This window comes from Copidosoma floridanum, unplaced genomic scaffold (genome assembly GCF_036245765.1).
Source record: "Copidosoma floridanum isolate Cflo_tuat_1 unplaced genomic scaffold, Cflo_Japanese_pri ptg000020l, whole genome shotgun sequence".
NCBI lineage: Eukaryota > Metazoa > Arthropoda > Insecta > Hymenoptera > Encyrtidae > Copidosoma > Copidosoma floridanum.
In genome coordinates this window covers 2,749,292-2,774,230 of record NW_028321897.1, presented here as the reverse complement: position 1 = coordinate 2,774,230, position 24,939 = coordinate 2,749,292, and the positions used below count along the sequence as shown (strand labels likewise).

The window sequence follows — 24,939 nt, the reverse complement described above, 5'->3', positions numbered from 1 at the left end:
ACAATTTCCGAAAAAAATGTCAAGAAAATTATATGGTGCAAAATTTCTCATATTTTATTTTTTTCAAATAAACTATACAACCAAAAAAAAAATCATTAACATTGCGAAAAGTAAATGAAAACCGGCTGGTAAGCAATAAACTTAACAGTAACTATGGTGTCCTTGCAACAAAAAATTTGTGATACATGTCGCTTGTACTTCAAGAACACTAAAGATGATATTGAAGGTGAGAAAAACAATGGTCAAGTTGAAATGCTATTTACTAATAATCATGTTTAGATAGTTTAAGGGTACGAGACTTGACCCCAAAACAAGCTGGGGTAAATAAGAACTTTGACATTGCCAATAAAGTTTTTTATTTCTCGTATCCGGAAAATCCTCTCCTAAAAGAATGAGTGTCACGTGACTGTCGACAGAATACGTCGTGATCTGATTGGTCGTGAGTGACGAAAGGCGGTACATTTAAATGTACACATAAGATTAAGTAGACAAGCGCTGGCTACATTTAGCGCCCTACAGGCTAATCGAGGTCATTTTATTCGTTTGAACTTAAATTTATTTTTAAATTTAATCATTCGATTTAGGTTAAATAATTATTGGAAATATGTTTAATCAAAAAAGTTTGGGATGTTGGCACGCGGAGCGCGCAGACGAAGCCCTCTAGTAATCAAAAGTGTCAAGTAAATAATCAGATATCATTATTTGGAAGATTTTCAAATAGCAGCTGAGAGGCACTTTTTTCCAACGTCACATGATAAAGGACCATGAGACGCGGAATAGGTGAAAAGTTGAAACGACTAGCTGCTAAAGCTACTCTGCAAACGGTAAATAATCCTATCAGCACACCCAAAGAATTATTTATTTAGGCGTCAAAAGCTCTACGTTGCTCTTCAACAAAATTCATGATGAGTACGAAGAAGAAGAAAACCATTATCTTTCAGAAAGCTACAACAATAAGAGGTACTTTAAAGTATCATTTTACGATTCCGATCTTACTTCGAGAATTGGTAGCAAAGCAATTGTCGATGTATGAAACAAAAGCTATTGTTAAAATATTTCACTAAATAATATCGAACATTAATACTGAACGTAAACATTATAATGTAATTCAGAATGACATACTAATTAAAACCATTATTAAATTTAAAAAAAGAAACTAAGATCGCCATAAGTATTTTTATTATTCACTTTAATAATGTCTTTTAATTTTATCTTTTTTCTGTATTTATACGTCATTTATTTATAAAATCATTAGTAGCAAGTAATATTTTTTGATAAAAAGTATAGAACAAGCATTTATACTACGATAGAAAACGAAACAAGGTACGAAAATAAGACGTGCAACAGAACCCTCTCACCGATACTTTGCACATCGCTCGATACATTAACTTTTTACTGTTAGTACTGATAATTTTTCCATCAACAAAAAAAAATGTTTTTTAAATAAAATTTCATGTAGAACATGATGGTTGTACTCAAAATTTGTTGTAAGAAATCCATTTAAACATTTTCGGGGTTAATATAATCGAAATTCGTTAATGATTTTTATTGACTCAATTTTTTCTGAAAATATGTTGTTGTATCTTTTAAAAAAAAGAAAAAAATTAAAACTTCTAGCTTAAGTAGAACCGGAGTTTTGGAAAATAACCCTACAAGTCAAAAATCATCGAATATTTAGGTTTTCAATTGCTTCTTTATTGTATGAAAATTCTAATTGCCATAAAAAGGTCAAACAAGTGTTTGGTTTGTAAAAGAACCTCCCATATGTACTTCAACCAATAAAAAAAAAAAAAAATATTCAGTGTGCAAAATGAAGAATACTTACACTTTTTTGAAAATACACAACCAACTTTTACGCCACGGTCATTCAGTAAGATGGTATTAAGCCTCAGCTTGGGAATAATGTATACCAAAACTAGTATAAAGTTGAGAAAATGGTTAACAAACTGATCTACTCAGTTAGATGTGCAACTATCTACGTACTGGTAGCTTAGCATACAGCGTATTTATACTTTTCAGAAATGCGTCAGTGTAGTCGATAATCTTTCCCCTCTTTTGTTTTGTACCACTTAAAAACTATTTAAATTAAGAGTTGCTATTTTGAGGAGGTAACACGTACGAGTAGTATAGCGAAAAACTTTGTGTGCCGGTCAGTGGCCTGCGTACCCCACCGTTCCACCTGTTATATTTACTTGACTGCTCGTATGTTCGTCTTGTAAGTATGTGCTAGGCTGATATTCTATCAATAGCAAGATTTTGACACGAATAGTTGGTAAAACGTTGTTTTGAGCTACACATGTTATTTATGAACTCGATGCAACTCAGTTGAAAAGTCCTTATCAGCAAAAATGTGAAAAATAGTTGGATGTATCTTTAGCTATTCTATTTTTGTTAAATCTCTGAGCTAAACAATCAGGAACATACAAGTATTCTTACAATATTTAATACGCTCATTATCCAAATATTTTTCAAAGTTCTGTACCTTTTTCACTCCATTTTATGATAAGCAAAAAATGCTCGCTCAGCGTCAGCGTTCATGAGATTTCCCAAAGTAATGTAAGGTTGGTATTTGACATTCATAAGAACTGCATAATTGCATAAATCCATCTATACTTTTAACTGATCACTTTAAAAGTACAGAATTTTAAAACATATTTGTTAGTCCAGGTCCCGACGTTTTTCTTCAGAAGTTAAAATTAAGTTAAAAAGAAGAAAAGAGGGGATAGCTTGACGAGTCTGTTGACGTGTTTTTAAAAAGTATACTTTACCCGGTATTTCAAATTGTAAAGCAATCAGTTGCACGTATTACTCGGCAGATCAACTCGCTCTCCATCATTATACTTTGTACAAGTATCGGAATTTGTTTTTAACTATCTTCTAATATTCGGGAAGATAAGTTTTTTTTTTTCCTAAAAAGTATGTAAATTACGGTACAAGAAAAAAACAGTCCTCCGTGAAAGAGAGTACAAATCTATTATGAAAAAAACCCGATCCCATCAATCACTCTCCCAAGAAAACGATCGTTTTGCGAAGATCACATAAAATTCAAGTTCTATCGCCGAGATCGCGCATTTGAAATGCAACAAAATCGCATCGTCATTTTTGCACGAGGAATTAATTATCGCTGATTTTAGTTAGAACTGCCGCAAGATCTTGATCTTGTCTTGTCTCGAAAAATCAAGAGAAGATGGAGAAAAAATTTTGGGCCACGACATTCAAGACAAAACTAATAATATGATATATACCTGAAACCGAGACAAGACACGATTATGATCACAAGATTTTGCCAAAATCTTGTCTCATCACATAAAAGTATAATTATTAAAAGCGAGGCAATTAAAAACTACCTTTCATTAAAACAAAAAATCAAGCAATCACATATTTGTTATTGAAATACAAAAAAAAAGTTACAATTGATTTCCTCGAATGAGTTTTTAATCCATGATTTCACAATTTATGCTTAAACTATCAGAATTTTTAGTGCAACAAACGAGGATGTCTGAAAATATAGTCCAACTCGAATAGTCAAAAAAATTATCAATACTAAGAAACGACCCCTCAAAAGTCTCGCCTTTTCTCATCTCGTGGCAGCTCTATATTTAAAAACAGATGAAGATGAGTTTTAACTGATCCCAAAACCAGTAATTCAAGACACATCCATGAACCGGTTGCCATATCGACCTGATCCTCTATATTATAATCACACGAATGAAACAAACAGTAGCTCACCATCCCCCGCGATCCCATCGACGCTCCTCTGCAAGCCCCCACACAGTCCTTTTCAAGAGCTTTCTTGCGACTCGTCGAGCACATGCGCGTATAAAACCCTCGCGAATCGAAGGGGCGACTCCATCACGGACCCACGCACCCATGCGTCCAAATACATCGCGTACAGCTCAATCTGTAAACCGGCGTTCACACGCCGCGACGCGGCCAGCCGTTCCGGAAGAGCGAAGCCGATTACCGATTTTTTTTTTTTTTTTCCTCTCCCCCGCATCCTCCTCTGGGGTCTATATCTCGAGTCCTCCTCTTCGCGTGCCACGGGGCTTTCGTCGATTTTTAACGAGCCGAATGTTTCGCTACGGCGCGCGCGGACCCGGCGTTTGTTTCGTCCGCCCGTGGAGGGGCTGAAAGGCTGGCTCGGTTGCTTATTCCTGCCGCTGCGGGCAACTTTTTAACGAGAATTATGAGATAACTTTGGCTTTCCACCCCCACCCCCTGGCGCCTTGGTTTCCAAAGCAAAAAGTTTGAGGGGCAGGGTCGGTTTCGTTCGCTGCCCGTGACGGGGCTTCCCTTTGTTTTGCTCGGCGGTGCTCCCCCTGCTATCCCCCAGACAGTATGACTCTGCTACTCGAGCTTTCTTTTTATTAATTTTTCTTTTTCTTTACTCAAGTTATTATTTTTTTTTACAATATTCGGTCAGATGGTTTTTTTCTACTCTAATCTTGTCACTTTTTTCGGCAAATCTGACTCATAGTACCATCCATCCTAGCAACGGTTGGCTCTACAGATACACTTGAGGCTTTTATTTACAAAAATATATCTTTTTGACAGTAAAAAAAAAAATGTATCTTTTCCTCGATTCGCTCAAATGTAGCCTTATTCTCTAGTATCCAGGCTCTGTAGACCCACTGAAGTACCAACACTCCCTTCACCTTGTACAGCCAGCGTTAATCTCCACGGTACTCACCCCCATCATGACTCGACAGTAGCCCTGCCTCCTCTAGGTTGTCGTGTCCTCGACGTCGCGGTCGTATATGGAGCGCGTCGCGTGTACACGTCAGCGCGTTCATTTGCGTGTCGGCACACCGGAAATCACTCGAGATCGGCACTCCCGATTTGGCTCTCCGCTCGATGCATACTCGAGGCAACCGAGGATCTTTGAACTGTCTCTCTGGAGGTGCGTTGTCCGCTCACGATTGAAGGTGGGAGAGGAAAAGTGGTTGGACGAGGATTTTATTTGAGCATTGCTCCGTTGGCGAAGACGAAATGAAAATTCCCTCTGCCGTCGGTGAACCATCAGTTTCAACGCTTAGACTGGATGATTATTCACTCGGTCGTGTAGAAAAGGCTACTTACATGGCTGCGGAAGTAGCCAACGGAACGTCACTGCGTCAGAAAAAAAGGTTCCCCCACCATCGGTTTAGCAAGTGACGCTTCCATTTCCGTTGGACAAAAAGTGCATCGTGCACATGGTCATGAAGAGTTCAAGCGAGAATAGTTTAATATTGTGTGTTTAATAAAAATTATTATCGGATGACTGTCATTTTTTGGTATTTACTGACAGCTAACACTGCTATAAGTACAATCACACGTGAAAGCATAAAAAAACATGGTAATTGTTATGTTAAATTAATATTTCGTGGAATATTTCGTTAAGTTCCGTCGATACGTTACGTCGAGTTCCGCATCCATGTAATATGTAACCGCGGCCTAAGAGTTGTTGGGTACGTCTGTCGAATGACAGGGAGAAAAATTATTTTTAAATCGATTACTTTTTTCATACCTTATTTAGGATTTCCGAATAAAATAATTGCTTTTTTCCAAAATACAAAAAAAAGAAGTAAAGTCAACATAACACCATACTTGCGTGGCTATTGTTCAAGTCATGACATCACTTGCACATGTTAATGAACGCGACTTTAATGTCAACAATCATAAAATTGAAATTATTTTTTAAGCTGTGATACACATCCAGAAATAAGTCAAGTTCAATGATCTTCCTTTTACAATACAAAATACCCTCAAACGAATAAAACTTTGTGACTTTTCAATTGGTTTATCGTGATAGATAATGTTTGGAGTAAAAAAAACCAATGCATGAACTTGAATTGTTTTTATCAAGCGGTGATAGATGTCCAGAAATGAATAAACAGGCTAAGATTTATTAAAATTGGTCAAAGAAATCCATAGATTCAAACACCATCGTGAGATTATGCTATTTTGATTCTAAGCATCATGCAATGTATTTATGTTATGCTACTCCAATATTAAATTTTTCAGCTATTACAATGCTAAATTAAATTTACTTTTCGTATTAAAATACTCCGTGTGTAAATATCTGTAAATTCCAAAATATGTGTACTTATCAGCCCTTCAAAAGACTCGCTATTTTGGCGTGGGGACACCCCTTGCACCAGTATTTCCCACGGAAAGATCAAAAGTCTAAAAAAACTTATATGCGCGTTACACATCGAAAAAAGTGTAGGTCAAATTCAACTCGAGCTAAAAAAAAAAAAAATCCACCCTGGGGTCAAGCGGTCGCTTTAAAGTTTCCCATTCAACTTTTCACGAAGCACTACCTTTTTTTCTCCCTTCGCCACCACTCATCCTCCAACTTTTCACTTTTCCGTCACCTCCACACACTCATGCTCCATTCGCAAACTCGCATCAAACACATGACACCCGTACAGCGAATTTCCAACACCGCACGCGTGATTTTTTCAAGCTCCCCTGCAAGCTCACAAAAGCATCTGCAACAATTGGGGAAAGCGAAAAATATCTTGCTACCTTTTCTTTACTCTTTCTCTCTTTCTCGTAATGAAGTATCCAAAAATATCCTTCTTTTTGAGTCTCCTTTGCTCGTACCCATGTATTTCTATGGTGAAGGTTGATTTGGCGTCGACGCAAGTCGTTAAACGGCCTCCCCCTGTTACCGAAGCTTTTCCATATGTACTTCAAATAGTCGAGATTCCACTGGCCACTCTGACACTTACCAGACTTGGATATGGACCTACTAGTAATAGGCGACCGAATAATCATAAATCTTTGGCGAGACAACGCATCCAAAATGCCACATTGTTATTCTGCAATCTCTTAGTGGTGAGTAAGTATAGATTGGATAAGTGTACGGGTGGATCGCCATGGTGGAAGGAAGTCATTGAATCAGAGATTTTTTCCCTTGTTCGCTATCCAAGTCTCACAATTGTGCCCAGTTGGGTAAGACGGTCTTTGGATTCTGATTTTTATGGTATGATGATGGTGCTTCGGAACCATTCGACATAGATCGCACCTCTTACCCTCCTTCCCGTTTCATTGTAGGATACCAATTATACGATACGATTTGATATTTTTCTACAATATCGTATTGATATAGAAAACTAAATAATTCGGTATCGTATTGATATCGACATGGAAATATTGGCACCGTATAGTCAGTATTGCCTCATCCCCATGTACTTGAATCTTGATAATCTTGTATAGACTACCAATTATCTTTATGAATCATATGAATCAGTTTTTTCTTACAAAATGATGGCAGTGCTTAAAAAAAAACCGTGAACGGCGTCAAAGTGGAAAAATAGTTTTTCTCGTGAGTGAAATGCTCTGAATGAAATACGTTACGTACGAATCTTCTATTCCTTTAACAGTAAAGTGAAAAAAATTACCGATTCTATCTGATCGAGTTAAAAATCATTTATACGAACTACTGTCTTTCTTAGCAGTGCAAGCACCTACATAAAGACAAAATAATCTACGTTGGACCTCTCCTCCTAATATACAAGATTTCAGTAACGGCTTGAAATCATAACCAGTAAAAAGTTTAACTAGCACACGGGGATCGAAGCTCGTGAGATGCAAAAGCATGAGAACACCTACCAGTTCAACGTGCAGGGGTGTTAAAAAATATACGACTCGAAAGTTTTGTAAGAAAAATTGTAGTCCTTCGAAACTCCATTGAAATTTGTTTGCGGGAGCAAAGTTCCCGAATGCGCCTCGCGTGTCTGCAAGTTTACCTCACAGACGCTCGTTCAATAATGACGCGCTTCCAATTTTTTTTTTCTCTCTTTCTCTGTGCCTGGAAACGCAAGGGTTGAAAAAGTTCTTAAAAAACTTCAGTGGAGTTTATCAGAATTTTTTAGTTCCACGCGGTAGAAAGCAATATTTTTACGATTATTAATTATTGCACACCTTATCGCTAAACTTTTATGATATTTTTCCATGCACTGGTATTAGAGCACTACCTGACACAATTAAAAAGAAAAATTTATTACAATTCCCATTTGCGGTTTTTCAACACACAACAGTGCAAACTTGTTGCAAAATCGTGAACTGACATACTTAAGAGTCAGCGATTCTGAAAGCTAACATAAATTGTCTCGATCGTTACTTATAATTAACCTCAACATTCGTAGTTTTATATCCTCCATCATTTGAGCAATATGCACTCTCGCATCAGGTAATGGGCCCAGTTTTAAGACAATTTTAGAATCCATTCCTTTCAAAAGACATTTAATAATCAAGCTTATTATGTAACTGTAAAAAAAAAAAAAAAAAAAATTTGTTATAAATTTCAAAACCTTTTCATTATTATTATGAATAAATAGTGTCATTTTCTTATAAAATAAAATAGTTCGTAAAAAAAGGTTGAGTACGTCACTGGCTTAGAAACACATATAGATAGAAACATAACCTCAAAACTGAGTGTACCACATTATTGAACACCTAAATACACTGAATTAGCATTGCGTCTTATAATTAGGGACATATGTCCCAACTTTTGAGACACACGTCTTATAAATAGGGACAAGCGTAATTCTATCAATTATTTCAATTTAAAATTTATCAATAAGTTAAATTGAATTTGTTAAATTGTATTTTCATTCAGAATGGTCGTTTTTATCCATACTTATACAAAAAAGTTTAAAGATTCACTTAAAATTGAAAAAAATTTTTTGGAAGTCTTGAAATTGGGCGCGTTATCTTATCAACTCCTCAAAAAAACGTGTAAAAATCAACCATTTCCCAACAAACTTTAGCGTTAATCTAAAAACACTGATCAATACTCCCACTTATCATACCGGATACACCCATAGGATCCATCTCCGAAACATCAACCCTTCCAGACACATAAGAATCCTTCCAATCCAAAGCGGGTGCAAATTACTTAATCCAATAGCTCCTCCGTCCTCCTAAACGGCTTAATAAATCACATCAAAATTCCACCCGAATAAACACCTCCCACACCCCCGCCACTGTTGCCTCCTTCCACCTTCGTCGTCTCTTACATCTTGCTACGAATTCCCGGGCGGAAATTAAAAAACGAGCGAGAATTCACCGTCTCCTCGCCGACGTCTTTCCCCGTCATCTGCAATTCGTTAACACAAAAAGACACCCCCCTCTCTCTGCCCTTCCAGCGAATCCAAAGAACGGCTGAGCGTCTAGACGCGCGCGGCCCAAATCCACCTGGATCGGAATACCACCTCCCCCCGGTTTCCCCCGTGGGTACACAGAAAATCCCCGCTTGGCTCGCTTGCTATTCAGTGTGGCGCAGTTTGATCCCGACAGCAGTTGGCCCGCGTGGCGGCAAAGGGGGACAAGGCCAAAGGAGAAGCAGGAGGTAGAGAGAGAGAGAGAGAAAGTGAGCTGGATCCTCCTCGAGGTGGAATGCATTTCCATACAATTTACCCCCTGCCTTTGTGTGTATAAGGTGATACAAGGTAGCCCCGGATAAGCCGTAAATCATATAGCCACTTCCTCCTGCATGCGTGGGTATATACCATATAGTCCCTTCCTTCGTGCCGACTACCCGGTGTCTTTGCCCACCTCCTTCTTGTTACCTCGGTAGCCTCCTGTACTGGGGATCCTGCTCCTTCCCAGGTGCCTTTTTATCCTGCGCCCAAAACGTTCTGGGTGCACATAAATACTATTGTTGCCTCGGCCATACTTTGCTCAGCCTCACAAGTGTACGAGTCCATTTGTAGGTACGAGAACGCATTGTATCTGAGACACTCAACTTGGGTAACCATGACTGTGGGCAAAACGTGTCGTGCGAATATTATTTCAAAGATTTAATGTTTGTGACAACCATTTGGTGAATCTTACCTAACTTGTAAGTGGGAGATGGTCGTACATGTATTTTTGTCAAAATCCAAAGTTGGATCAGTTAGAATCCAATTGAACTCATGTACACTGCAGAGGCAGCGTCACAGTTTTCTTCGAAATTGCAGCTGAAAACCCATCAGAGCTTTTTTGCAACTCGTTTGTTCACGTTCTTCGTTACTTTGGCAAATGCACACCCACACACTGAGTTTCGGGAAACAATCGCGAGCAGTTGAGAAACCAAACTCAACCTGTCGAAATCCCTCTTCGTCAATGGCAAACAGGCTAGAGAAGAAATATACGTAAGTACTCCGATCGCGATCATTGCGCTAAGAAAAAAAAAAAGAAATCCGAGCTCCAGCGATCAATTCACCTTCTCCAGCTGGGTATAGTAACTGAGATCGACGATCGAGGGATTGTTCAGCTTCGAAATCCCTACACGACCACACGGGGATCGCTCCATCACTTACACACATGCGCCCAGAGTGGAAGCTTGACCCGCAAGACTCCAGAACTTGGAAACGCGCGAGGAAAAGGAAGATAGAGAGAAGTTGACGGGGGAGTTTGCAAAGTCCGATACTCGCTCGTTGTATACGCACACAAGAGGAGAGGATGGCGTACGTAAAAGAGAGCGAAAATGCATGCAGTTCGCGAGCATCTCCGGGAATCCGTCGTTGGACTCGGCAACCCCCGGGGCTGGGCCGAGATATCGCTCGGAAGCTGTTGGCCGCAAGCTGCGCGCACACGTCGTCCAACTTTCCGAAGCTCCTGTGTCGTCGAAGAGTATTGCATACGATGACTGTATATGCATCCGTGTACGTATATATACATTTAAGCGCTTGAGGTGTATCCTGGGACTGACTTTTCTGCATCTCTGTGTGGCGCACGGATATGGCATACGGAAGGTAGAAGGAACTTTTCAAGCGTATACGGAGGCTTGGCTATGCAGGGGGGTGGAGTCGCGAAAATACGTCGTTGTTGGAGATGTCGATATTGTGATAATCTAAAGCGGTTTTTTTATTTTTGAATATACACAGCTCGAAAGATCAATGGTAGCGAAGGCTTAATGGAATTGAGTCAACTTGATTTGGAAAAATTTAGAAACATTACTTAAATCGTATCATTTCCTATACGATTTTTTGTTAAAAGTTTCGAGATTTCGCAGCTATCGCAGACAAAATATTTAACCGTAAAACTAAGTCATATAAGGGAAGTATCTTAGATACTGCAGCATCGTCCAATGTACTTTCGTAAACACAACATTATTACTGCAAAGTACCCAACGTAAAGTTACCGAAAAGCAAGAATCGTACTGAATCGCAAACAATAACAACCAAAACGAGAACCAGTCCAAAAGCCAATCAAATTCACCGGTCTCATCTCAAGCACATCGATAGCAAAGCGAATAATCCTTGGTAAAGAAAGGACCCTCGAAAGACTCGAAAAGCTGCGTGTAAAAATGACATGATTTTCCCTGTCCGAGAATCATCGCGTGAAGGTACTTTGTACTACCAATGACTAATCGCGTAGCTGCAGATCATCTGTGCTCTACTCCCGCATGCATCTCTCTCTTCTCGTAACACACCCGTGCTCTATTTTGCTAAGGGGCTTAAAAAACCCTACACTTTTTGCGCGCTTCCCTTTCCTGTATTATCCCGCGTCTCCAAAGTTTCCACGACTTGGGTATCGAGAGGCGGAGTTTATTGGCACGTTTGATCGATCGGAGCTTGGAAGGGAATAAAGTTGGCGGGCTCCAGTGTGGAATGATCGGCTCTGGAACTTTTTCACCGCAGCCCCTCGGTGGGCACCCATAATCGCCGGGAGCCTGGTTCTTTTCTTCTTTATCAATCATATTTTCTCGGGAGGGCGCGCGGGCTGTGGTCGCAACAACAATCGGTTAAGTGAAATGGCCGTCGATTCGCCATGATCGGCTACCGCGAGTATCAAACTTTTTTCCCTTGTAAATTGTTTCAGCCCAGCATCGACCTACTGCTGCTGCTGTTGTTGTATATGTGGGAGTGGATTAAGTTGCAGCGAAGATATTGGCGCTCGATCTGGTGCACTGTCAGAACGGTTTTTCGCGTTTTATTTGATGGACAAAGATCGACGAAACGGCTGTCATGATCTATTATGTCGTAGACTCATATTTTGTTCAAAGTGAGTATTTCGAGACATGCGTTCTCTCACTGCTCTGATGTTGCTGTTTTACATTACTTATTATACACTTGGATTTCTCAAATTGGCACTTCGATTGATCTATCGTTTTATCCTCTCCTAACGTTACCTTACCTTACTTGTGTTGAATCCATATTGCACTAATTTGACACAGCAAAGGCATAATTAATGTTTCGTGATCACGTCATCTTGCAACCACAGCCGGTATAGTGTTGTCACTTGATTGTACATTTCAATCGTTGAGATATTGTGTTACTTTGGCAACCAAGACAATATGATACTTTAATTTCACATTTTCTTGTGGAATTCTTCCTTCGTTTGCATCGATTGAACTAATTTTATTCAACATCATTTTTTCCTTGGATTACAATCTTGTGACCGTCTCGTATGTGTAATTCACTTCATTCTGTACTCTTTTCACTCATGTATAGGTCACGAGCTCCTAATCTTTACAAGAACATTGCCAACATAATATTGCATCATACCATACCAATTGAAAACAACAATCAGGCACTACGGAACGGAATACAAAATCTCACTTTACCAGTTAAAAAAACCCTGTCCAGACGTATCCCTCTACCCACTAGTTGGGAAAGATTAGCCAACTTGCTCATCGAATGAATGAAAAGAATAAAAAAAATCCCCCTCTTCCTACTCGTCACCAGAGAAACAGGTAATATTCGTTATCCGCAGAGGATAGCTCGTAAATCTTTCATCGAGCACTCGACAATTCCCTCAAAGAAAAGAAAAAAAAAAACATCTCTACTTGCGATACACGAGCCTCTAGACCAAACAAAGGGTCGGCACGGGACCTGTTCCATATTTAGCGAGCACAAATAGGAGAAACTCGCGCTCACGGCGAGCGAGAAATCATATACGCCTCCGGAGATTTACGCGCGCCTAGCGCTGAATGTCGACGAGACCTCGCCAGGTGTGCGCACACCACCTACTTGCGATATCGTATCCGATGTCCTGCTCGGCCATACAACGCGAGACACTCGAGCCCACCAGTCCCTTTCGATATTCGTTCACCACTGTACAGTGGTAATAATAACAATCATGACAAGAGGTGGGGTGGGGGGTGTTCGAGTCGCACCACCTGCGCAGTGTTACGTGGCTTGGCAGGACCTTTGGTGAAATTCCAAGCGAAAAGTTTTCCGAGGGTCGGAGGGGGAGGATAATTCAAGGAAAAGAGGGTGGCAAGCGTGTAGTGCAACGGAGAGACTATATAGTGTGCCGAGAGATCGGTATTGCGAGAATTTTTGCCATGCCCGTGATTTATTCGAGATCGCTCGGGCACGGGGCGTCTGGCAGGTTTGATTTAGGCTCGGCGCGAGATAGGCAAATTTCTGGAGGAGCGCTTGGATCGTCGGCCGATCGGAATTAATGAGATTCTCGGTGGATTTGTTCCGAGAGATGGTCGCGGGGCCGTGATTCATATTGCCGTGCTCGCGGTTTTAAAGGTCTGCTCCTGTTGGCGATTGGTTTATTGTACGATACGAGATATGGTTGAATTTCTTTTTTGTATTTTTGCCCTCAACTCCATTGAGATTTGGCATTTCTTATACGTTCACGCGGTAATTGGTATTATATAAATATAACCAAATCGATTCTCGGGATGGCTTTATACTGAATTGAATTATCTTTAACAGAAATGACCAACGCTCGAAAGATAACAGCGGCGTAAAACGATATTGGAAGTGAACGAAGGACATTCTTTTGGTTATTATTGATTGTAAAAATGATTTTATCATAACTGCTTTGTCAAAGATTATTTTTTATCAAGCTGATAGCGTTTATTTTAATCACATGAATAGTGAGATAAGAGTTAAAAAAGATGAACAAACTTCCAAACTGACAGTACACGAATACAGATGTATTTACTTCTATAATGTTACAGTTAAACTTCAAGTAGATACAGTTTGGTAAAAATTATAGCTTCTTTTGTTGTTTTTTTAATACTTCTGTGGTGTAATATTTATGATTTTTCTCTGGAATTTCATTTGATATAGTATAAATCCCTTCTTTTATGGGTTCTCTTGTTATCGATGAAGAGGAAAATGGCATTCACGATCAACCATTATTTGATCATGCAGCCACAACGCGGTTTCCGTAGTGGCATTTCCGTCTACTGTGTTCCTAAGCGGCTCTCTTGGTGTTCATATATATATGAATGTAGTAGGGACGACTTTTGGGCTCGTACCCTGAATTTCGTCTGTCCATCTATATGCTTCATACCTTTCTTTTACTTCTTTCTTCAAATATCATCTAGACCACTATCTTGTGATTAAGATAATCACCGTTGAATCAACGAGAAGACAACAGTGGGAACAACTAGTCCTTGTGAAAAGGAGTAGCCGTTAGAAGCACAAGATAAGTACACCTTTCGTGGGCACCCAAAAATCTTTCCGAAATAGTTCGCATTTCTACCGTGTCCTTACTCCTTCTTGATTTTATAATATGCAAAGCATCCATATGTATGACTCATGGTCCGTGTTTGATGAAGTCTATATACATAACGTTTCGCCCCTTAAATTCTATATTGTAATGTAATATTGTAAATACATCAAATTCAAATTAATACATACTAAATATACATTTCCCATTTGCTACATACATACATATGCATTGATCTATATTTCGGTGACGTAGTAAACAAGGCCAAGGCCGTTCAAATTCTAAGAAATTCATGCGCAAGAAAGACCGTTGAACCGAGTCAATACGATAATAAACATACATTCAAGCTGCGCAAAGACCTTGAAGAAGCTATAGAAGCTTATAACTTAAAAAAATACTACTAACAGTAAGACTAAGAAAATCAATACACTGGAAAACGGCACCACGAACTTTTGGCATTCAAGCGTATTATTTTAACATTTAGATTTTGAGTATTCGACACATCGTTCGAAGTCTTGGGTATTCATAAATGAATGTTCAGTTTATCATATTCATAGCTATAGTCAAGACTTTGACGGTAAACTACAGAAACTCATCGATAACTACCTTTTTTCGTTTGTTTTTATTTTTACTTTCCAACTAACCTTGAGATCATACATCGTTACACCGAAATAATTACGATAGAACGAACACTCATTAACATATAAATCCGGAAACTCTACCGATCTTTATCGCTTTTGGCTTGTTTTTATTTTTACTTTCCAATTAACCTTGACATAATGAATGTTCAGTTTATCATAATTAGTTCGGTATGACAATGTATGGTATCAAGGTTAATTGGAAAGCTAAAATAAAAAAATAAAAACAAACGAAAAGAGATAAAGCATACCTTTAAAATCCTTTTCATGTCTGTATTGATAACGATTAAATAATCATTAGCGGTACACCAGGTAGATAACATCTCTCACATCAACTTTCAATTAAACATGACTCATCAAACCCGAATCATCAAAGCAATTATGTCGCAAAGGCAAGCCACTTGAACTAATCTAGAAATGAATAAAAATATTTCCAATACTAAAAAATACTACAAAATCCAATACCGCAAAATTCGAACGAATTCGCAATATCGTGTATTTATCCACGCAATCCAATTAGCAACGCGCAACAACGCCATAGCGTTACAACGAAAGCGACTCATTTAATTAGCCGCGCATTAATCATTGATTAATCATACAATACAATAATCCTAAACATCAGCGCGTCCACGGTCCATCAAATTTGTCGACTATCAAGGGGGAGGGGGTCCGAAACATCATCGACGTTCCACTTGAATTTCGTAGCGAAACTATGATGGTTTATTCCAGATTTTGACGATGTCTCGATGAAACGCAGTGCAACGACCCTTCATTGTTTCGACATCCAATCCCGAGGCAACGCGCTTCGACTTTCCATATTTATACTGCTCCGTGATAGCCTGCCGAAGTAACAAACAGCCATTGCACTGACAACCGAGATGTCGAAGCTCCAAACACTTGTGTAGTAATACTGCAAATTATGCGGGCGCGAAGAACTCAATGCATATGAAACAGAGAGAAGGAGAGCGAAGCGAAAACTAAGTATACGCGCGGCACATAGGACGGGCGACATGAAATTATGGCGCATTAGAGCTGGCGACGCGTTTCCGTGGACCTGGTCCTATTAGCCCGGAGCAGGGAGCCTACGTAATAGCTGCCACTGGAGGGGGCTTTTTTATTTTTTCGGCTCTTTGAGTGTCGGGTATGGCACGTCGCGCTCGTCGAACCGCGCGTGTGGGTCCCCTCGGTGATGATCACAGGGGAGCCGTCTCGTTAGTCATGCCTATAGCTCGTGGGTTATTATTTGTTGGGCAAAGAAAAAAGGACCAAACAAAAATAGAGATGCGGTGATTTTACAAAAGTAGTATCACCCCCTGTCATCCTCTTTGGTGAAGAAATCGACGACGCTTTACTATATCTACTGCCACAGAATGATGAAAGTAACCCTCTTCCACTGTTGAGCATGCAGTGCGTGTATTGACGTACGAAAGATAGGGGGGGAGGGGTTTGGCTTTTGAAAGTTGATCGGTATTTGTATGGTCAAAAAGGGGGAAAGGGGGTGGTGGCAAAGAGGAACCTGTGCTACGTGGCTGTACACAACGCAGGCCTCGTTGGCATGGCAAGCGGCGGGGGTTGGTGAGGTTCATTTGGAAGTTTTGGGGGAGACATTCCATCGGAGATAGTGGATCATGGAGGGAGGCTTCTTGTTACGGGGTGGGGGAGGGGAGATTTTTCGTGAGTGGAGTAAAGTCCTCGTTCCTCGTGCGAAGGTTCGTTTGGTATTTTTGTTAGTGGTGTTAAACTATATACATAAACTTGAAGCACGTGACAAAAGTCTCGATGCAACTCTGAACGAAATGTCATTTTCTGGCAGTATCTATTCTCAAAACGTTACAGAAACGTGTATTTGAAACAAAGAAACGTCGCCCTCAAAGGTGCAGACAAGTTTTCAGGAATTTGAAAAAGGCCACCTTCTTAATTTAATTTCTTGGACTTTCAGAGTGGGTTCACGACCTCGAATGCCTACTAAGTCATTAGATGACTTTAAATGGTTGTAGAGCCTTCACGTGACTTCAAAATATTTTTTTATGGCTTCAAAGTCTTTTATTTTATTGACTGACTTTGAGGGTGCACAGATCTTCGCGATTATTAGTACTCGGCATAAACTGAATGTTTGCTAGTACGTGCACATGATGTTGGTCGTAGGACAGGCCAATCGCACAAAAACGATGAAAGCCACATGTATTTCCAAAGATGTACCTTAACCCTTGTACTAATCATGGCAAGATCTTTATTGAGCGCTTTATTACAAGGAAACAAACTAAATTTTATCGGAACACATCCAAATGAATGCATAATGTTTTGTTGATACTTACTCGTTTTTTGCACAAAGTACCAACAGAACGTATCTTGAGAGCGGCAAACAATCGTGTTATTTACAAACAAGAAAAATAAATAATTGTATGCGCTATACGGTACAGTACTTAGAGAAGCTTAGACAAAAAAGAGGTTAAAAATAAGAGGGTATGATAAAAGCTAAATATGAAAAATTCAAGTATCACGACAAAAAAAACTGAATGGCATAGAACGTTAATAAAAAAAATTTAATGACTACGTTGGGTAGGGAAAAAAGAGTTCACGCGCAGTTCTCGATTTTTATGTCAGGAGAAAAAGAGAAGTAGAATATCGGGGGCGACGGTGGTGTGTCGTTAGAGGCCTTCATTTACTATTGGGCGCAGTTTCACAGGTAAACGCTAACCCACGTCGACTGAAAAAAGAACTGGCGTGATTTTTTGAAAAACGAATGAAAGGGAAAAAAACTTTAAGCTTTTTGTTTTCTCCCATTTTTTTTGTGTTCAAAAACTCGCATGGCTTTATCTTTTTTTTCATGCCCGACACTCCCTGGCAACACAACTCGAGCACAATGACGATAAAAGTCGGAAGGACCGGCTGCGAGGGAAAATCACTTATTGGCTATCTGGTCGCGATTAAAAGCCAGCCGTGCCCCCCTTACCCCCCAAAAAAAACTTGCACGGCTGTGTAGATACGCCACGTGTGTTCTATCACTTCGCTTCCCTACAACTTTTTTTCCACATTTTTTGTAGCCCCTGTTCCTCGAAAAGTACAACGTGGGAAAAGTGCCCGGGAGGAAGTCATTTGTGCCCCGCTCGTCGCACTTTATTGAAATCCGTTTAATATCTCTGCGACTCTGTACCTCTTCCCTCAGTTTTTTTTCTTCTTCTTCATCTTTTACAAGTACAGAGCGAAATTAACCCTCTAATTTACAGCAGAGATGGAGACAAAATTAAGTCCCTCGTCTACCGGGACAATATTGCTTGGGACGCCTGATTAAACAATGCGAAAATTTATAGTTTCATTACACCCCGCTTTCCTTCCCCCGTTCGACTCTTCCACGGAGATTACAGAGTGTATTTATTACATGAAATGACAATGTTTTTTTTTTTCTTCTCTGTTGCAGCCATCGTGGATGAGGAGCCGCGAGTACTGGGACGACAGTTTCGAGCGGCGCTACGCGGAGCTAAAAAAAGATCCCGGAAGGCCACCCTTGAAGGTAAGTTTTACGATAATGCGATTGAATCCTCGGGGGGTGATCCTCGACTGGTGCTGCTCCCATTAATACAAATTAATGTTATATACATACAAGACCCTCCACGTTTGTCCCCTTTTATCACACTGCAAAAGCTTTTAAAAATATTGGGATGGTATTGAAACGTGTTCCTTGGCGTTGTGGAAAATCTTGCAAAAAATCGACCCTTTGTGCTTATACATCAATCTCCAAGTTCGACGAAGGAGAGCGTTAAAAATTAATCGCTCCGATGGACCAATCACTCACAGCTGCTATTCGGAGCTCGACTCTATTTCATTCGCAATCTAGAGCTCATGGATAACAATACCAGAAACAAAAGGTCATCTATGAATGTAAAACCTTCGAATTAAAAGCAACTGGGTGCTATTATTACCCCCACGTCCATCTGTCTCGTCATTTCCTCATTTTGCCTCAACTAATTGGGTTAAATATCGACGCCACACAGCACTGCGGTAGTTATGCGTGTGACATTCAGAGGAAACGAGTAGAACGCAGCGGGTCACATTAGTTGGACAGTTCGAGCAGCACACGCTTCCGTGGAGTTTGTCAACTCTTCTCTCGCAGCTGCGGCGTCGATCACTTTTGCCATGAGTGCTCAGGCGAGTTTGTAATAAGCAAAAGGTGCGCGTGGACCATCCAAATTCGTACGAGGGATCCGGGGACTGTGCGAGCGAGTTGCTCGGATGTGGTTTCGTGTTTTGCAGCCATCGTCGGAAAGGAGATTTCATTTTGAATTGTATAGGGTGTGGTTCAGGGGAGGCGGAGGGTGGTGTTTGTGCTGCTGTGAAGTGTGGTTTTGCTGGGAGATTTTTTTTCACTCGGTACGACTTTTAGTGCACTAACAAGTAGTACGAGTATGTGTGTGGTCAGGCGCGACAAGAGGCTCGGGATTAATGTAAATGAACGTTGGGAATGTTCGTGGGGTGATCACGGATGTATCTCTTATCCAAACAAGGTTTTTCATACGATACGATTTTTAACGGATCAACAAGTAGTACGAGTCTGAGTAAAGTCATACGGGATGGGAGGATTGAAATTAGTGCAGATTAACTTTGGGAAATGTTTGTGATGTGATTACGGATATATTATATTACGTTCTTTTATCCAAACAAGATTTATCACACCGTACGGTTTTTAGCGTATCAACAAGTAGTAAAAGTGTGCGTGTGGTCAGGCATGGCAGGAGGCTCGGGATTAGTGCAGATGAACTATGAAAAATATTTGCGTTGTAGTCACAAATATATATGCTATCTTATCTAAACGAGTATTGGCACACGATACCATTTTCAGAGTATCAACAATTAGTACGAGTGTACGTATGGTCAGACAGGATGGGAGGATCGAAATTAGTACAGATGAACTTCTAGGAAATATTTGGGATGTGATCACAGATATATGTTATGTTTTCTCATCTAAAAGAGTTTTTTCGCACTAAACGATTATAAAAGGATCCACAAGTAGTACAAGTGTGCATCTGGTCAGACAGGATGGGAGGATCGAAATTAGTACAGATGAACTTGGGAAATATTTGTGATGTGGTCACAGATATATATTATGGTTTCTTATCTAAATAAAGTTTTTCGCACGTATAATTTTTAGCATGTCAACAAGTAGTATGAGTGTACGTGTGATCAGGCGTGATGAGAGAAACGAGATTACTGCAGATGAACTTTGGAAAATGTTTGTGGTATTATCACGGATATATCTTTTATCCGAACATGATCTTTCACATGATACGATTTTCAACAGATCAACAAGTAGTACGAGTGTGCGTGTGGTCAGACGCGACGGGAGCCTCAATATTCGTTCGGATGAACTTTTGGAAACGTTTGTGGTATGATCACGGATACGTATGTTCTCTTATCTAAATGAGGTTGGAATAAATATGCTCTATAAAAACATTGTTATAAAGAGGTTAAGATACAAGGAGTGTAAGAGTGTGTATATATTTAGACATTGAAATAACGTATTGTGCTGCACACGTATGAAAAAAAATTAATAAAATCATTCACCACGAGTTAATTTTTAATCGGTCATTTATATAATCGTGAAGAACTTATGACTGCATAACACAGCAAAACAAGAGGCTTTAATTCATGCAATTGACAATGTCAAAAAAAATTTTATAACTCAAATGTTTTTCTTTTCTATTCTATTACCCTTAAAGATCTTAACAACTGAGAATAATATTTCACTGCAAAATTTGCCTGTTCTGGCATAATTCTCTCATCGCTCACCCCAGATGTGTATAAAGTACGCGCGTATCTACGCGTATAAATAAGCAGTAGCCTGGAGTCTAAGCCGTAAAAATTTATTGCAAATCATTTATCTGGTTCACTTTGCAGACCTCTACTCTTACGGAGCTGTCTGTAAAAACTCTACCGAGCTTCTTAGAGATTTCCTGCCTATTATCTTTTTTACTGTGGCCTCTAGGAGCTTTGAGAAACGTATACCAACTATTGCGGCTTTTAGGCAGAATTTTGTTCGCAAAGAAAGAAATTTTTCGTTTGAATGGAATTGGCTCGAGAATAAAACAAATCGGTCAATGGGGCAGAGTTTGACATTATACTTCTTTGATGTAGAACCTTATTAGCGAAATCATTTTCTTTCTTTCTAACTATTTTAAAATGTATGCAATACCGTAATCCATTATATTGATCAAACTGCTATTTGAAATTCATTTAGGTCCCTCAAAAGTAAGACTGTAACTACTATTACAGTAACCAATTCATACGAAAGAATTACTTTGTTGATACTACTCCTATCTTATGTCCAACTTACCATACGTCTAGTGTTTTTAAATTTTTTGCATTGTAGCGTACTATTGTTAATCAAAATACTTGAATTAGTTATTTTTATAAATGTAAATGTTGAAATGTAAAGTGGGACTCTGTTCCATGTAAGAGTATAACTTCATTGCACAATGACTAACTGGAGAGGCTTACGAAGTTCTCCTGCATCTAGACCAAGCTTAGTCTTTTGCTGCACCTGAAGTTACTTCGACAAAGCTCTACTAACTCCTTGTATTTCTCCAGTGAACAGTTCTGACTTGTGTACTGTTGTTGAAGAACTAGTTTTGTATAACATCAGTATGTGCATTACCCCAATGCTGTCTTATTCTTATTCCAGTATGCAAAGAATAACCAATTGTGGGTATTTAAAATTGTTTAACTTTTTTTTTTTTATAAAATGTATTGCTTATTGTTCGCTGATGCAATAAAATTGATTTGTAATAACGTTGTAATAAAACTTGCATTTGAAAATTCTGTTCATCATTTGTTTATGATGCATCTGCTTTCAAAAGTATACTGGACTTTGATATTTATCCACTGACAATAAAAAGCTTAGCTTATAAGGTTGAGTATAAAGCTATACCTATAATTTATCAAACCATAAAATTACTCGGATCCACTGTAAAGTTTAATGGTTACTCCATAAAAATAATTGGTTTACACTCCGAATCATCATGCGCTTCCTTATACATGTAGAATTTTAAACACTACTCCTTTATTTCATTAAACTAATAAAAAAATAAAAGGCAAAATCACACACCAGGCTGTACGAAAAAAGTCATTGCAAACACTTTTCTGGTAGCAATTACATTTTCCCGTCGCAAAAAGATAAATTCGACGGCAAAAGCCTCCGAGGCGAGTTAAAGGATGGCTCCGCGCAAACGAAGGTCCCCGAAATATATACGCTGCACCGAGAACAGCCGAGAACGACGTCGCGATGATAACTCATCTCGTCTCCAAACACTATACGCACCCCTTCTCCATTCGGAAAAAAGAAGGTAAAATAAGCAGCAGCGAAGGGAAGAACCCAACTACGCGCTCATTATGCAAATAGACGGCATTTGTCATGTACGAGAGACCCACTGAGGTATTTCAGCGCAGCTCTGGACTCGCAAATTTCCCTGGAAAACTCTCCCCCCCCCGTCCCCAGCAGCTTCCATTCCAAATGGAAAACCAACAATCGCCGAGGCTGCACGACGAAACTTCTTTATCGCGTATAAAACACGGGATCGCCCGGTGCAACCGTGCGGTAAGTTCGCGATGAGGCGATAGTGCAGGTGGGGCCGCCGTTGTTGTCACCTATCCCGAGGTAAACAAAGGGGAGTCCCGCGGGAGATAAGGAAGGGGTGATAAATATTTACGCCACGGTCGTTAGTCTTCCCCACGACTTTGAGCCAACCAAGAACGCAAAGTATGGGGAGAGTCGAGATTTAAGGAACGGACTGTTGCTGGTTCTTCCATGACTCCGTTTCTCGTTCATCATCATCCCTATTTATGAAGAATCCAATTGACTCTTCGTTTCTCTTTCGATTTCTCACTGTGCGTTGACGTACGATACAAACAGGGTGGTGGGTACACATCTTCTTCCTATATTGTATAGATGTTATCTAACTGGTGATCGTTCCCCCCTTCAACCCCACTGGCGTGTACACTATATGCCCCAAAAAATTTTAACGTATATAATAATTTATGACATGAGTCATAAATAATATTATAGGCTAATATAATACATGAGTGGTGATAACAATGCTTGGTGCTCTTTACTCAGTGATGTTGGGGCGCTCTTGTAAAGAGTAGGAGAACCATTCCGCAAGGCTTCGTGTTGATAGAAATTGTGGTATTCATCAATTATAATTTTTTACGAATTTTACAATACAAATTCCAACAGCACAGCGTGGATAAATAAATAATTACAGTATACTATATAGACGTTATTCACTTTGAGGTATCCTGTAACTTGGAATGAAAAGTAAAATTTTTGGGAAATAAGTACACCTTATTTTAATGAACAGGGATTGGGGAGTACATGTATGTTCCATTGCTGGTCTTTGACTTGACTGTTTGCGAGCCGAGAATTTCACAAAGAGTGCCAAGAATTTCAGGGAAAAATTGGTGCTTTCGGCGTTGACTGGGTTGGTGATTTATCGTTTGGTTTTTTGGATGCTTACGATGAACCGTGGAAACGTATGTACCGATCTACAGACCTAGGTCACACAAAAATCAGAGCTATACCGTCCCATAATATTAGTCGTATTGTATAAATAGGTACGAATTTGCGTTTTAAGTAAATTTCAGAAAAATTTGCAGCATTTAAATTATTCCACGAGCCATTGCCTCAAAATACAATAACAATCGATTCGACTAATGTACCATGTAAAAAGTCCTTGAAGGGATCTTTCAACGCAACAACCATATACTATAAGGATTTTTAAAGCAGCTGCCTGATGAACTTGTGAAAAAACCCTGAATATAAGTCATAATGCATATAAGTCACCAAAGTTTGCGTTAAGCACCACCCTCGTGCTGTTAGATGAAAGTTTTACAAAATTAATCATAAAAAGTCAATATGATGCATGGAAAAAAATTAATACGAAACTGTCATTTTTTTGTACTTATGTTACTTCATTCATTGACGTTCAATTACCCTCGTTTAAAATGTAAACCAATTTATTGTTTACCATATGCTTACGTGATGCAAAAATATTTTATGAGCTTTCACAACGTTAATGGTATACTCCTCAACACGCTTCCATTTGTTGTACTGTTCGCTTCTGAATAGTTCTCTTGGTAATCAAACAATAATGTTAAAGCCGTATCCTCCATTTCTCTCTTGGTATTGACCTTCCTCGCTATACAATAAATAGTAATTCAAAGTAAATCATAACAAAATAATTTTATTGAAAAACGTTATTAACCTTCGCAATACAGATGTTGTAACTTTTTCAACGCAACGTAACTGATACTGATACTGTTACTCTAAAATACGTACTGACATACGGTTTCAGTTTCTTGTTTATCAATGTTATTATCCAAATTCGGTTAATCTTGACAATCTTGACATTATTTGTGAAAACCCGGTCCGTTTTATGTAAATATATGAAAAAACTGTCATTGCTTCATATTGCATTGCTTATAGGTATTGTTATTAAAATTAACGTACAACCATATTTTTAGAAATTTATTTATGAAAATAAAAAACCTGAATAATTTTACGCAAAATAGCAGTTGGAGACATCCTGACCTCCCGTGATTTATTTACATGGCTTGTAATATCATCATTTATTACCACGACATTACAATATCTCGTCTACCGTGACAAATTAACACACGGGGATGGCTGTATTCAGGCATTTCAACTCGTGATCCATGAAATATTAACAATTGCATCGGTACACCGAAACAGCGACATTTATTTATTCTCATTCAATAGTAATCCGTGTAAATATAATATGAACGCAATGATACCCAGATGTCCCGAAATAAAATTATCGCATTTGGACCGAAATAGCACAAAAACCGCGAATATCCGACGAAAAGCTCCGTACACGTGGGAAAAACCGCGGGTGCA

At 39.2% G+C, this 24,939-nt stretch overlaps 1 protein-coding gene across 1 annotated transcript in view; it reads left to right on the top strand.

Annotated features, from left to right (window-relative positions):
* Positions 1–24,939, top strand: part of alpha-Man-IIb (alpha-Mannosidase class II b) — a 196,778-nt gene that overhangs the window by 105,289 nt on the left and 66,550 nt on the right. The window contains exon 3 of the mRNA XM_014359271.2: positions 18,451–18,543. Within this exon, the coding sequence (XP_014214757.2) occupies positions 18,451–18,543 (93 nt within the window). The remainder of the gene's footprint in view (positions 1–18,450; positions 18,544–24,939) is intronic.